The sequence below is a fragment of the Moschus berezovskii genome, chromosome X (genome assembly GCF_049115385.1).
Source record: "Moschus berezovskii isolate FMDL1 chromosome X, NW_MosBer_1.0, whole genome shotgun sequence".
NCBI lineage: Eukaryota > Metazoa > Chordata > Mammalia > Artiodactyla > Moschidae > Moschus > Moschus berezovskii.
Window position 1 is genome coordinate 97,091,592 of NC_142488.1, and position 16,620 is coordinate 97,108,211.

Sequence of the window (16,620 nt, forward strand, 5' to 3'; positions counted from 1 at the left end):
TGGAATCAAATTGTACATAACATCCCTAATTTCTTATTCAATGCTGATTTTTTGTGTATTGCTTGCTTTTTATCACAGTAATCACAAAAAATCCAGATTCACAAAGATACGACGTAATCAAAAGTAATTAAACATTTTTATACCTAGAAGTGTGGTGTTAGCATAACAAATACCTAAAAATGTGGAAGTGGTTTGGAACTGGGCAGTGGGGCAGAGGCTGGAAGAATTTGAAGAACATTACACAAATTGCCCGGATTGCCTTGAATAGACTGTAGAAATATGGAGGTTAAACACCCCACTGGTGGGCACTCAGAAGTGCAGATCATGGTAGAAAAAAATACAAATTTCCTCAGAGTATATCTAAGTCACTGGGAACAGATTTGTTAGTAGAATTATGGATGTTAAAATTTTTGCTGGTAAAGGCTCAGAAGGAAATTAGCAACATGTTATTAGAAAACTTGAGGGACGGTATTCCTTGTTATGTAGTGGCAGAAAGCTTAGCAGAATTGGATCCAATACAAGGTGGAAAGCAGAACTCCTAAATGACAAAACCGGACATTTAGTTGAGGATATTTCCAAGCAAGGTGCTGAAAGTGTGGTCCAGTGGCTGCTTGCTTACATAAAATGTGAGAAGAAAGAAATAAACTGAGGGAAGAACTGTTCAATAAAAAGGAACCAGGACTTAATGATTTTGGAAAGTCTCAGCTTATTCAGATTGAAAAAGATGCTAAAATGTAAAGCCAAGGCAGTGGCTGGACAACCTTTTGCTAATATCTTAGGAAGATTAAAGGTCAAATTACTCAGTCATACAAAAAGTTCTCTGAAAAGACTGAACATATGAATTAGATCTCCACCACCATCTCAGCAGAAGACTAGAAATAGGACTAAGAAAGATCTGTCAACAATCTCCTGTCTGAATGAGTGAATATCCATGATATATACCTGAGACCCACAAGATTCTTGAGAATGGTACATTAATACTAAGACATTCATGTCAACGTATGGCAAAAACCACTACAATATCATAAAGTAATTAGCCTCCAATTAAAATAAATACATTAACTAAAAACAAAACCTGCTAGATTGGCCTGAAAGGGACAGAGAGAGTGTGAAAGAAGGTTGTTGGGCCCCTAAAACTCTACAGTCAAGAAACAAGTTGAAACAAGATGAAACTACTCAGCTACAAATACACACTTGTGTGTGTGTTTGTGTTCAGTTGCATCCAACTCTTTTGTGACCCCATGGACTATAGCTCACCAGGCCCATCTGTCCATGGGGATTCTCCAGGCAAGAACTGGAGTGGATTGCCATTTCCTCCTCCAGGGAACCTTCCTGACCCAGGTATCGAATCCACGTCTCCTTCATTGGCAGGTGGATTCTTCATCACTGAGCCTCCTGGGAAACACACATAAATACATGCTATCCTTCAAGAAAAAGCAAAGTCAAGTCTGAGGGTGGAGCCATGAGAACAGAATAGAGCCTTAAATCCAAAGGGTGGAGCTGAAAGCCCCAGAAGAGTATTTCCAGGTCTTGAAATTTAATGAAGTTAGCTTGCCTGGATTCCTTTATCCTTCAAATTTTCTCCCTGTTTGAACTGGAACACTGGTATCCTATGCCTGTCCCACCACTGTATTTTGGAAGCAAAATACAAAAAAAAAAATTTTTTAAGACATATATTTGCAGATGGAGAGGAATTTTACCCCAAGATGCATCAGACTCAGTATCATTCATATTTGATTTAGATGAGACTTGGGAATTATGAGTTGAGGACATTAAAAACTTAGACTAAGTTGCTCTAAGAGTTGAGACTTTGGGGGATGCTGGGATGGGACAGATGTATTTTGCATGTGTGATGTAAGTGGATCTTAGGAGGCCGGAGAGCAGACTGTCATAGCAGAATAATGGTCCTCCAAAGATGTCTATGTCCTAATCCCTGAAACCTGTGAATATATCAGGTTACATTTCAAGGGGGAAATCAAGTCGCAGGTGGCATTAAGGTTACTCATCAGCTGTCCTTAAGATAGGGAGACTATCTTGAATTTCTAATACAGTCATAAGGGTCTTTAAAAGTGGAAGAGTGAGGGGACTTCCCTGGTGGTCCAGTGGTTAAAACTCTGCGCTTCCAATGCAGGGGGCATGGGTTCGATACTTTGTTGGGGAACTAAGATCCCACATGCCCCAGGGCACAGCCAAAAAAAAATGAAAAAAGAAAAAAAAAGTGGAAGATTGAGGCAGAAGAGTCAAAATAAACGAGATGTGATGACAGAAGCAAGGTCATCAGAGTGATATGATATGAGGACCCAACCCATCATTGATGGCTTTGAATATGGATGGAGGAAGAGGACCATGAGCCAAGGAATGCTGTCAGACTCTAAAAGCTCCAAAAGCCAACAAAACAGATTGACCCCTAGAGCCTCCAGAAATAAATGCAGCTTTGCCAACACCTTCATTTTAGCCCAGTGAGATCTGAGATGGACTTCTAACCTACAGAACTCTAAGCCAATAAATCAGTGTTGTCTTAAGGCACTAAGTTTGTGGTAATTTGTTATGACAGCAACTAAAAACAATTTCCACTGCTTACAGGCAAGAGTCAAGTACCACTGGACTCTCTTCAAAAATTTTAAATATCTTGTGGCTCCCCTGTGACTTCATTATGTACAGCTTGGCACACAGTTTGGGAAGTGGGGCTTTAGGGAAGGGGTCAATAAACTACAGTCTGTGGGCCAAATCCAGGCAGCTGCCTGTTTTCGTATAGAAAACTGTATTGAACACAGACATGTTCATTCCTTTACTTATGTCTGTGGCTGCATTCATACTACAGCAGAATCGAGTACTTTCATACTACAGCACAACTGAGTAGTAGTGACAGAGCTATAAAGCTAAAACTATTTATTTCCTGGCCCTTCACAGAAAGATTTGCCAACCCCCGCTTTAGGATAGGGCCCTATGCTATCCATCTGACTCTATTCCCCTTCGCTCTAGTTACATCCCCTTATCCCCAACTCCCCATATTCTTCCCATTCTGAGTTTCTGTCATTGCCTTATTTCAGTTCAGTTCAGTCTCTCAGTCGTGTCCGACTCTCCGCGACCCCATGAATGGAATTCCCCTCCCTCCCTTTTCTAAATCCTGTATCTTTAAGGCAAATCTTAAGTCACACTGTTTACTTAAAACCTTCCTTATCTGTTCTATCAGCAAATGTTTCCTGTACCATACCACTTAGTTCCAAATGATCTAACAGTTTATTGCTGTTTCATGTTGGTGACAATCTGTCATCACAATTAGACTGTGAGCTCCTCAAAGACAGCAACTGTGTCTCGAATATCTCTGAAAAATTCCACAAAACCTAGCCACTGTGCCATGCACCAGTGAGGTGCTCAGTTAGTATGTGTTGATTGTGTTTCTTAAGCTGAAATTCACTCTAAAAATGTTGTAAGTTTGAGCCCTGGTAGTTGCAGCTGAAACTTGATATCCACAACTATTAAAAGTGATATTACAAGTGATTTATTTGTAGACATTCCAGCAGTGTGATGGCTGAAACCTCTTTTAGCAGTTTTGAAATCTATAATAAATACTCTTAGGATGAGTTTGTGATGGCAGACAATCTTCTCTAATCACCCTCTCAAATTCCCTCATATATTAACAAAACACTTTTTTCAGTGAATATAAAACAGAGTGAAAAGGGAAATGATGTCAGAATTGGGGTGAGTTATACAAATTTCTCATCCTCAAAAGACTCCATATGCAAGATAGTATACTAGTTTTCTGTTTTTAATAAAATGTGCAGCAGATATTAAGCTACTTAAGCCAGAAGTCCCATATGTTTAACTGAATAAACCTACTCTCTATGTAATACCTCCATTTGGATTCCCCTGCCATCACCTAAAACTCATCATACTGAAATGAAACATCATAAACCAAGGGTCTAATACCTCTAAAATTTAAAAAGTAGATGCAGGGGGTGGCAGAGATGACATAAGAGAATGTTACATAGTTTTAGTATCTAACATTTGGATTTCACAAATCTCAACTATTTAGTTAATCACCAGAAATTCACTACTCCTTTCACTCAAGAGAAATAGAATGACTCGGCTCTGGACTTTTGCCAAACTGATGTCATTCCTAAACTTTCATTCTTGTGAGTCAAGTCCTAATCAAAGATCTCCATTATGGGCCAGACTTATGTTTAAAAGACTATTTTACTTAAACTAAGGGCAGGCAATTATCATAATCACTGAGTAGCCCTAGGGACCAACAACCAATTACCCTGAAATTAATCTGAGGTTGTCATCCAAATAGTTATCAGTCTGTCAAATATTAAACCTAAAATTCTTATGGTTTCATATAAATTAAGGCATAACCTTTAACTAATTTTATTATAATTTTGGACACAAAACAAAAAAAGATTTGGGGAATTACTTTCCCCCCAATCTAACAAAAGATTTGCTACTGAGATTTCAAGGAAAACAACACCAAAAGTCCTCACACTTTCTTTCTCCATACTCTCAGAACACCCTTTGCCCTTTCACATACTTTCCTCTGCTTAGAATGTCCTCCCCCCGCTTCGTTCACCTAGCAAACTCCGATTTTTCCTTGAAGTTTCAGCTCAAATGTATTCTGCTTTGTGACGCCCTCCTTGACTCCTTTTCAGTTCAGTGCAGTTCAGTCGCTCAGTCGTGTCCGACTCTCTGCGACTCCATGAATCACAGCATGCCAGGCCTCCCTGTCCATCACCAACTCCTGGAGTTCACTCAAACTCATGTCTATAGAGTCGGTGATGCCATCCAGCCATCTCATTCTCTGTCGTCCCCGTCTCCTCCTACCCCCAATCCCTCCCAGCATCAGAGTCTTTTCCAGTGAGGCAACTCGTCGCATGAGGTGGCCAAAGTATTGGAGTTTCAGCTTTAGCATCAGTCCTTCCAATGAACAGCTAGGATTGATCTTTAGAATGGACTGGTTGGATCTCCTTGCAGTCCAAGGGCTTCTCCAGCACCACAGTTCAAAAGCATAAATTCTTCGGCAATCAGCTTTCTTCACAATCCAACTCTCACATCCATACGTGACCACGGGAAAAACCATAGCCTTGACTAGACAGACCTTGGTTGGCAAAGTAATGTCTTTGCTTTTTAATATACTATCTAGGTTGGTCATAACTTTCCTTCCAAGGAGTAAGCGTCTTTTAATTTCATGGCTGCAATCAGCATCTGCATACGCTTTATTTAAAGCTGCTTCCCATTTGGCATACAACCCTCATTAATACAATTATTTTATAGGTATTTAACTTTCTTATTTACATATAGGGGCTTCCCAGGTGGTGCCAGTGGTAAAGAACCCACCTTTCAATGCAGGAGAACTAAATGACGTTGGTTCAATCCCTGGGTTGGGAAGATCCCCTGGAAGAGGAAATGGCAACCCACTCCAGGATTCTTGCCTGGAAAATCCCATGGACAGAGAAACCTGGTGGGCTACAACCCATGGGGTCACAAAGAGTTGGACACAACTAAATGCTGTGTGTGTGACTTAACACACACACAGCATTGACATATATCTCATCCCATTTGTTCACAGGCATCTAGGATTCTTAACTTTCCTTCTTATGTCCATAATGGCAGAGGGGATATCTCATAATACTTGATGAAAGAAGGAATGTATGATCTATCCCTCCCTACAAGTTTTAAAACAAACTATTATACTCTGGGTTTAACAACTCCTTTGTCTCCTAAAAATAAATGAATGAAATATATAATGCTATTTGCAGCAACATGGTTGGACCTAGAGAGTGTCATACTGAGTGAAATCAGACAGAGAAGAAATATCATATGATACCCTTTATATGTGGAATCTATAAAGAAATGATACAAATGAACTTACAAAACAGAAACAGACTCACAGACTTATGGTTGCTGAGGGGAAGGATGAGGGAAAGAAATAAGTTACGGAGTTTGAGATGGGCATGTACACACTGCTATATTAAAAATGGATAACCAACAAGGACTTACTGTATAGCCCATGGAACTCTGCTCAATGTTATGTGGCAGCCTGGAAGTGAGCGGGGTTTGGGGGAGAATGGATACATGTATATGTATGGCTGAGTCCCTTTCCTGTTCACCTAAAATTATCACAACATTTTTTGTTAATCAGGTATTTCCCAATACAAAATAAAAAGTTTTAAAAAACTGTTTCACCATAAGTATTTTACTAAATAACCCCTATGCTCTTTCCATAATTTTTAAAGTTTATTTCAACTGGGCTCCATACATCATGCATCAGTGAGGTTTAATTTAAAAATCAAATCATTTTATTTATAATCTTAGAAAATAGATTTGAAGGGATTCTCAGTTAACTTATCTGGCTTGTTTTAAGAGTTGATTTTAGAGTTTTCAGAGAATAGAATCATATCTGAACAAACCATTAGAAACACCTCAGGTTGGGAGTGACTCACCGGTACTCTTTGGTGTATTCAAAGTCTTGTTTATTGTAGGCAGGTTTTAAGAAATTGCACTCAATGACTCCAATTACTCCCACACCTTCTCCATGAGTTGGCTTAGAAGAAAAATAGTAATTTCAACACTTACATTAATGTTGACTGCCTAGAGGCACTTCCTTTTGATTCCAAACTATAACAGAAAGGTTATATAACATTCACAGGCAAGGAAAGGCCAGTAATATCTAGGGAAACACTGGGAATTTACTCCAATAGACTGCAAGTATTACAATGAATTGGAACCTCTGCCAAATTTTAGGGCAGAGATTTTCAAACTGTGATCCATAGATTCCCTAGGATTTTCCAAGAAAACTCTACTTCACCCATGCTACCTCAAGGCACTTTCATCTGTTTTATATTAAGGGATTGCCATAAGATTTCATTTGAACAAAGAATGATAATACTAAAAAAAAAATTAAGGTTATATACTCCTGTTCTAAGGAACTAAAACCAAACTCCATCTGAAAAAAATTAAGGATGCTATGTAATCATCACATTCTATTAAAATAAAAGAATTTTTATATATGTAAGGTCACCAAACAACTGTGAAAGAATCACACCTGTAGTGATTAATTACAAGTTGATACAAAATATTTTTGGACTTAAAATCATTTTTGTATTCTTTAATGGAAGAAACTGAGTCAAAGTGTAATTAGATTGGCACACAAACAAGTTGTATAAAGATGATACAATGATGAAAAGAAATACAGGCTGCAAACTAGCTCTCCTGGGTCATATGTAAAACTTTGTCCTACTGTGTAACATAAAGCAGCTTATCATTCTTTGTGCTTTAGTAATCTTACCTATAAAATAGGGATGAATGGGATACTTGTGGATATAACCACTTTAAGTTGTCATTAAAACTTGAAGATGATGGTAATATTTCTACACTTCGGTTATAATGCACTTTTGCATGATTTATTCCATTTAAATCTCTCAACCCTGTAAACTTTAAGGTAGGTAGAGCAAGTAAAACTACTGTTGTTGTTTCCATTTTACAGGTAAGAAAATTGAACCACAGAGAAATTAAACAATTAGCCAAGGTTACATGGCTTTTAGTTGGAAAAGCTGGGACTCCAATCCTGGTCATCAAACACTAAATTTTATGCATCTTCCATTCTGCCTTACTGTCTCCACAGGAAAACGGAAAGCACTACCTCAAACATTAGTAAACTTATACACATGGCAGAGTTGCTGGTGCTCTCATTCTACCTCTTATTAACAGTGACCTAAAATATGCATTCAGTAAAGCTCCTGGGTTAACATTTAGGAAGAATGAGAAGTAGAAAGAGCTTCTAAACATAAGACAGCTCAATGATAACACAGAATTGCAGGATCAGATTTAACAACCATCTCAAGATGGCAGTAAAAAACCATTCATTAGTTTATCACTTCCGCAAAATTTAAATCCTCTTCCTACTCTCTTCAGCCTTCTATGACAAAGAAACATTAACTACTCACCTTCACCTGGCACCCCACCTTCTCAAAAGACTTTATGAGGCGGTTGTTATGATACATCATTACTCCAAACTGGCTATTATTCTTGCAAGAGAACCCAAAAGTTATTTTCACCTGCTTATTCTGAGAAAAAAATCATTAAGGAGACAAACACCAGGGGCTTTAGCACACAAAATTTTGCATTATATTATAGCAAAAAAACATAAAACACCAGTGTATATGAACTGTACAAACTTTTTACAAAGCAGTTTAAAAATCTGTATCAATAGCTTTAAAAATATTCTTAACCTTTGACCAAGTAATTCTATTTCAGGAATTTACTACAGAAATAGTGAGAAAAGACCATAAAGATTTATGAGTTATAGAGATTTAGCAATGATTTATAATGGCTTAAAAAACAAATAATTTATATGTTTGACAATAAGGGAATGACTAAAAAATTTTAGTGTAGCCACATAGTCTGTTACACAGTTCTTAAAATTATGCCCTTGAAAAATATTTGGAAATATAAGAAAATGATCAGAATATAATAATAAGTATCACTGAAAAACATGTACTATAAATATATGCATAAAAAGACTATAAGAAAATATATCAAAGTATCATCAGTGATCTAAAAATTCATAAAACACAAAACATTACCTAACCTTTGCTAACTGCCTAATTTACTACTAGATAAATACATAGCACAAAACAATTATAAGCAATAAGGTATGTCCAGCTAATCATGCAAAACACAATGAAAGCAAAAGCACGAGGAACAAAATCACTTTCAAAAGTAAAGGACAATAATTCTGCTGGAAGTCAGCTATGCTCACCACTATACCACCAACGCACACTAATCCTGCTTTAATCTATTTCATGGGAAGAAGTTAACAAGCTTGAATAAGGAGGGGAGGGAGGAAGATGGCAGAGGAATAGGACAGGGAGACCACTTTCTCCCAAACAAATTCATCAAAGAACATTTGAACGCTGAGTAAGTTCAACAAAACAACTTCTGAATGCCAGCAGAGGACATCAGGCACCCAGAAAAGCAGCCCATTGTCTTTGAAAGGATGTAGGAAATAATATAAAAGAGAAAAAGAGAGACAAAAGAGGTAGGGATGGAGAACCATCCTGGGAAGGGAGGCTTAAAAAAGAGAGAAGTTTCCAAACACCAGGAAACACTCACTGGTGAGTCTGTGGCGAGCCTTGGAACTTCAGAGGGCAACATAACTGGGAGGAAAAATAAATAAATAATCAAAACCCACAGATTATGTGCCCAATGGTAACTCCCAGAGGAGAAGCAGCGCAGACGCCCGTATCCGCCACTAGCAAGCGGGGGCTGGGCAGGGAGGCATGGGCTGCACTGCTTAGAGTGAGGACTGGGCCTGAATGCCCCGAGGGAAATCTGAGGGAACTAACTTGAGACAGCAAAGCAGACTGTGGGATAGCTACCCCACGAAAAGGCGAAAAGCCCTAACCTAAGACACCACCAGACCTGCTCACAGAACAAAGGACTGTATAGAGTTCCCGGCTGCGGACAGCTCATCCCCCACCAAGACAGGCAGGGGAGCGCAGCCAGAGCCGGAAGGGGGCAATCGCGGCCCCAGAGAGGCATCCGATACCAAACTGCAAGGAGGCTTCGTTGCTTAACCAAGACTTCTTGGGATTCTGGACGGTCGACATCCGCCTGAGAAGGTGCACCAGTTGTACACCCAGAAAACCCAGTGGCAGGTACCAGGGAAGTGGTAAGTCTCAGTGACCCCGCTCACCAAACACCTGGTCACCTGAGCTGCTCTGACCAGGGAAGGGCATAAAACGCATGCCCAACCGAGTCTGCGCGTTTGTGGAGTACCCGAGTACCTGAATCTGAGTGGCTTTGACCTGGGAAATGCATGCAACCCAGCACCCGCCTCAGACAGTTCCCAGCAGAGCAACCTAGAGCCTGTGCAATGTAGACTGGGATAGCACACACATCATGAGCAGGGGCAAACCCAGTGTGGCTGAGACACTGCGAGCGCTCTCCACAGACGCCAGTGTTATCTGTTTGCAGCGTTCCTCCCTCCCCACAGCATGACTGAACAACTGAGCCTAAAAAAGTGTCCACCACCATCCCGTTGTGTCAGGGCGGAAATGAGACACCGAAGAGACCAGCAAACAGAAGCTAAAACAGAGGGAACCGCCTTGGAAGTGACAGAAGGAGAAGTCTTGAGGCTACTGCAAGAATAAGACTGAAAACCAGAGGCAGAGGCTTAACTTCAAATTCTGAGAACACCAGAGAACTCCTGACTCCAGGGAACATTAATGGATAGGAGCTCATCAAATGCCTCCATTCAGTTCAGTTCAGTTCAGTCGCTCAGTCGTGTCCGACTCTCCGCGACCCCATGAATCACAGCACGCCAGGCCTCCCTGTCCATCACCAACTCCCGGAGTACACTCAAACTCATGTCCACAGAGTCGGTGATGCCATCCAGCCATCTCATTCTCCGTCGTCCCCTTCTCCTCCAGCCCCCAACCTTTCCCAGCATCAGAGTCTTTTCCAGTGAGTCAACTCGTCGCATGAGGTGGCCAAAGTATTGGAGTTTCAGCTTCAGCATCAGTCCCTCCAATGAACATCCAGGATTGATCTCCTTTAGAATGGACTGGTTGGATCTCCTTGCAGTATAAGGGACTCTCAAGAGTCTTCTCCAACACCACAGTTCAAAAGCATCGATTCTTCGGCGATCAGCTTTCTTCACAGTCCAACTCTCACATCCATACATGACCACGGGAAAAACCATTGCCTTGACTAGACGGACCTTGGTTGGCAAAGTAATGTCTCTGCTTTTTAATATACTATCAAGGTTGGTCATAACTTTCCTTCCAAGGAGCAAGCGTCTTTTAATTTCATGGCTGCAATCAGCATCTGCAGTGATTTTGGAGCCCAAAAAAACAAAGTCTGACACTGTTTCCACTGTTTTCCATCTATTTCCCATGAAGTGATGGGACCAGATGCCATGATCTTTGTTTTCTGAATGTTGAGCTTCAAGCCAACCTTTTCACTCTCCTCTTTCACTTTCATCAAGAGGCTTTTGAGTTCCTCTTCACTTTCTGCCATAAGGGTAGTGTCATCTGCATATCTGAGGTTATTGATATTTCTCCCAGCAATCTTGATTCCAGCTTGTGCTTCTTCCAGCCCAGCGTTCCTCATGATGTACTCTGCATAGAAGTTAAATAAGCAAGGTGACAATATACAACCTTGACGTACACCTTTTCCTATTTGGAACCAGTCTGTTGTTCCATGTCCAGTTCTAACTGTTGCTTCCTGACCTGCATACAGGTTTCTCAAGAGGCAGGTCAGGTGGTCTGGGTCTCTTTCAGAATGTTCCACAGTTTATTGTGATCCACACAGTCAAAGGCTTTGGCATAGTCAATGAAGCAGAAATAGATGTTTTTCTGAAACTCTCTTGCTTTCTCCATGATCCAGCGGATGTTGGCAATTTGATCTCTGGTGCCTCTGCCTTTTCTAAAACCTGCTTGAACATCTGGGAGTTCACGGTTTACATATTGTTGAAGCCTGGCTTGGAGAATTTTGAGCATGACTTTGCTAGCGTGTGAGATGAGGGCAGTTGTCCGGTAGTTTGAGCATTCTTTGGCATTGCCTTTCTTTGGGATTGGAATGAAGACTGACCTCTTCCAGTCCTGTGGCCACTGCTGAGTTTTCCAAATCTGCTGGCATATTGAGTGCAGCACTTTCACAGCATCATCTTTCAAGACTTGTAATAGCTCAACTGGAATTCCATCACCTCCACTAGCTTTGTTAGTAGTGATACTTTCTAAGGCCCACCTGACTTCACATTCCAAGATGTCTGGCTCTAGGTCAGTGATCACGTTATCGTGACTATCTTGGTCGGGAAGATCTTTTTTGTACAGTTCTTCTGTGTATTCTTGCCACCTCTTCTTAATATCTTCTGCTTCTGTTAGGTCCATACCATTTCTGTCCTTTATCGAGCCCATCTTTGCATGAAATATTCCCTTGGAATCTCTAATTTTCTTGAAGAGGTCTCTTGTTTTTCCTATTCTGTTGTTTTCCTCTATTTCTTTGCATTGATCACTGAGGAAGTCTTTCTTATCTCTCCTTGCTATTCTTTGGAACTCTGCATTCAGATGCTTATATCTTTCTTTTTCTCCTTTGCTTTTCGCTTCTCTTCTTTTCACAGCTATTTGTAAGGCCTCCTCAGACAGCCATTTCGCTCTTTTGCATTTCTTTTCCATGGGGATGATCTTGGTCCCTGTCTCCTGTACAATGTCAAGAACCTCCGTCCAGAGTTCATCAGGCACTCTATCTATCAGATCTAGTCCCTTAAATCTATTTCTCACTTCCACTGTATAATCATAAGGGATTTGATTGAGGTCATATCTGAATGGTCTAGTGGTTTTCCCTACTTTCTTCAATTTAAGTCTGAACTTCGATGCCTCCATACCTACAATGAAACCAAACACCACCCAAGGGTCAACAAGTTCCAGAGCAAGACATACCACTCAAATTCTCCAGCAACACAGGAACATAGCCCTGAGCTATACAGGGTGCCCAAAATCACTCCAAACCGACTGACATCTCATAACTCATTACTGGACACTTCATTGCACTCCAGAGAGAAGAAATCCAGCTCCACCCACCAGAACACCAACACAAGCTTCTGTAACCAGGAAACCTTGACAAGCCACCCGTCCAACTCCACCCACAGCAAGAAACCTCGACAATAGAGGAACCACAAACTGCCAAAATACGGAAAGCCCACCCCAAACACAGCAATATAAGCAAGATGAAGAGGCAGAGAAATACCCAGCAAGTAAAGGAACAGGATAAATGCCCACCAACACAAACAAAAGAGGAAGAGATAGGGAACCTACCTGATAAAGAATTCTGAATAATGATAGTGAAAATGATCCAAAATCTTGAAAACAAATTGGGGTTACAGATAAATAACCAGGAGACAAGGATCGAGAAGATGCAAGAAAGGTTAAACAAGGATCTAGAAGAAATAAAGAGTCAATATACAATGAATAATGCAATAGATGAGATAAAAAACACTCTGGAGGGAACCAACAGTAGAATAACAGAGGCAGAAGATAGGATAAGTGAGTTAGAAGATAGAATGGTAGAAATAAATGAAACAGAGAGGAAAAAAGAAAAACTAATTAAAAGAAATGAGGACAATCTCAGAGACCTCTGGGACAATGTTAAACACCCCAACATTTGAATCATAGGAGTCCCAGAAGAAGACGACAAAAAGAAAGACCATGAGAAAATACTTGAGGAGATAATAGTTGAAAACTTCCCTAAAATGGGGAAGGAAATAATCACTCAAGTCCAAGAAACCCAGAGAATTCCAAACAGGATAAACCCAAGGCGAAATACCCCAAGACACATATTAATCAAATGAACAAAGATCAAACACAAAGAACAAATATTAAAAGCAGCAAGGAAAAAATAACAAATAACACATAGGGGATTCCCTAAGGATAACAGCTGATCTTTCAATAGAAACTCTTCAGGCCAGGAGGGAATGGCAGGAAATACTTACAGTGATGAAAGAAACTAACCTACAGCCCAGATTACTGTACCCAGCAAGGATCTCATTCAAATATGAAGGTGAAATCAAAAGCTTTACAGACAAGCAAAAGCTAAGAGAATACAGGACCCCCAAATCAGCTCTCCAACAAATGCTAAAGGACCTTCTCTAGACAGGAACCCCAAAGGGGTGTATAAACTCAAATCCAAAACAATAAAGTAAATGGCAACAGGTTCATACTTATCAATAATTACCTTAAATGTAAATGGGTTGAATGCCCCAACCAAAAGACAAAGACTGGCTGAATGGACACAAAAACAAGATCCATATATATGTTGTCTACAAGAGACCCACCTCAAAACGAGGGACACATACAGACTGAAAGTGTAGGGCTGGAGAAAAAGATATTCCACGCAAATTGAGACCAAAAGAAAGCAGGAGTAGCAATACTCATACCAGATAAAACAGACATTAAAATAAAGGCTGTGAAAAGAGACAAAGAAGGACACTACATAATGATCAAAGGATCAATCCAAGAAGAAGAAATAACAATTATAAATATAAATGCCACCAACATAGGAGCACCTCAATATGTAAGACAAATGCTAACAAGTATGAAAGGGGAAATTAACAATAACACAATAATAGTGGGAGACTTTAATACCCCACTCACACCTATGGATAGATCAACTAAACAGAAAATTAACAAGGAAACACAAATGTTAAATGATACAATAGACCAGTTAGACCTAATTGATATCTATAGGACATTTCACCCCAAAACAATGAATTTCATGTTTTTCTCAAGCGCACATGGAACCTTCTCCAGGATAGATCACATTCTGGGCCATAAATCTAGCCTTGGTAAATTCAAAAAAATTGAAATCATTCCAAGCATCTTGTCTCACCACAATGCAGTAAGATTAGATCTCAATTACAAGAGAAAAACTATTAAAAATGCCAACATATGGAGGCTGGACAACACACTGCTGAATAACCAACAAATCATAGAAGAAATCAAAATATGCATAGAAACGAATGAAAATGAAAACACAACAACCCAAAACCTGTGGGACACTGTAAAACCAGTGCTAAGGGGAAGGTTCTTAGCCATACAGGCTTTCCTCAAGAAACAAGAAAAAAGTCAACTAAATAACCTAACTCTACACCTAAAGCAACTAGAAAAGGAAGAAATGAAGAACCCCAGGGTTAGTAGAAGGACAGAAATCTTAAAAATTAGGGCAGAGATAAATGCAAAAGAAACAAAAGAGACCATAGCAAAAATCAACAAAGCCAAAAGCTGGGTCTTTGAGAGGATAAATAAAATCGACAAACCACTAGCCAGACTCATCAAGAAACAAAGGGAGAAAAACCAAATCAATAAAATTAGAAATGAAAATGGAGAGATCACAACAGACAACACAGAAATACAAAGGATCATAAGTTGCTGACTACTATCAGCAACTATATGCCAACTTGGAAGAAATGGACAAATGTATTTAGAAAAGTACAACTTTCCAAAACTGAACCAGGAAGAAATAGAAAATCGTAACAGACCCATCACAAGCACAGAAGTTGAAACTGTAATCAGAAATCTTCCAGCAAAGAAAAGCCCAGGTCCAGATGGCTTCCCAGCTGAATTCTACCAAAATTTTAGAGAAGAGCTAACACCTATTCTACTCAAACTCTTCCAGAAAATTGCTGAGGAAGGGAAACTTCCAAACTCATTCTATGAGGCCACCATCACCCTAATCCCAAAACCTGACAAAGATGCCACAAAAAAAGAGAACTACAGGCCAATATCACTGATGAACATAGATGTAAAAATCCTTAACAAAATTCTAGCAATCAGAATCCAACAACACATTAAAAAGATCATATATCATGACCAAGTGGGCTTTATCCCAGGGATGCAAGGATTCTTCAATATCTGCAAATCAATCAATGTAATACACCACATTAACAAACTGAAAAATAAAAACCATATGATTATCTCAAGAGATGCAGAGAAAGCCTTTGACAAAATTCAACATCCATTTATGATAAAAACCCTCTAGAAGGTGGGAAAAGAAGGAACATACCTCAACATAATAAAAGCTATATATGACAAACCCACAGCAAACATTATCCTCAATGGTGAAAAACTGAAAGCACTTCTCCTAAAGTCAGGAACAAGACAAGCATGCCCACTCTCACCACTACTATTCAACATAGTTCTGGAAGTTTTGGCCACAGCAATCAGAGCAGAAAAAGACATAAAAGGAATCCAAATTGGAAAAGAAGAAGTAAAATTCTCACTGTTTGCAGATGACATGATCCTCTACACAGAAAACCCTAAAGACTCTACCAGAAAATTACTAGAGCTAATCAATGAATACAGTAAAGTTGCAGGATATAAAATCAACACACAGAAATCCCTTGCATTCCTATACACTAATAATGAGAAAATAGAGAAATTAAGGAAACAATTCCATTCACTGTTGCAATGAAAAGAATAAAATTCTTAGGAATATATCTACCTGAAGAAACAAAAGACCTATATATAGAAAACTATAAAACACTGATTAAAGAAATCAAAGAGAACACAAATAGATGGAGAAATATACCGTGTTCGTGGATTGGAAGAATACTGTGAAATGAGTATACTACTCAAAGTAATTTATAGATTCAATGCAATCCCTATCAAGCTACCAACGGTATTTTTCACAGAGCTAGAACAAATAATTTCACAATTTGTATGGAAATACAAAAAAACCTCGAATAGCCAAAGCAATCTTGAGAAAGAAGAAGGAACTGGGGGAATAAACCTGCCAGACTTCAGGCTCTACTACAAAGCCACAGTCACCAAGACAGTATGGTACTGGTATAAAGACAGAAATATAGATCAATGGAACAAAATAGACAGCCCAGAGATAAATCCACACACCTATGGACACCTTATATTTGACAAAGGAGGCAAGAATATTCAATGGAGAAAAGACAATCTCTTTAACATGTGGTGCTGGGAAAACTGGTCAACGACTTGTAAAAGAATGAAACTAGAACATTCCATAACACCATACACAAAAATAAACTCAAAATGGATTAAAGATCTAAATATAAGACCAGAAACTATAAAACTCCTAGAGGAGAACACAGGCAAA

General features: G+C 39.4%; 1 protein-coding gene across 3 annotated transcripts in view; it reads right to left on the reverse strand.

Annotated features, from left to right (window-relative positions):
* The window catches only part of MORC4 (MORC family CW-type zinc finger 4), a 67,231-nt gene that overhangs the window by 29,838 nt on the left and 20,773 nt on the right, over positions 1 to 16,620 (reverse strand). For all 3 annotated transcript variants that reach the window (XM_055438365.2, XM_055438364.2, XM_055438363.2), the window contains 2 exons: positions 7,944 to 8,063; positions 6,441 to 6,541 (listed from right to left, as the gene is read on the reverse strand). In XM_055438365.2, the coding sequence (XP_055294340.1) occupies positions 6,441 to 6,541; positions 7,944 to 8,063 (221 nt within the window). The remainder of the gene's footprint in view (positions 1 to 6,440; positions 6,542 to 7,943; positions 8,064 to 16,620) is intronic.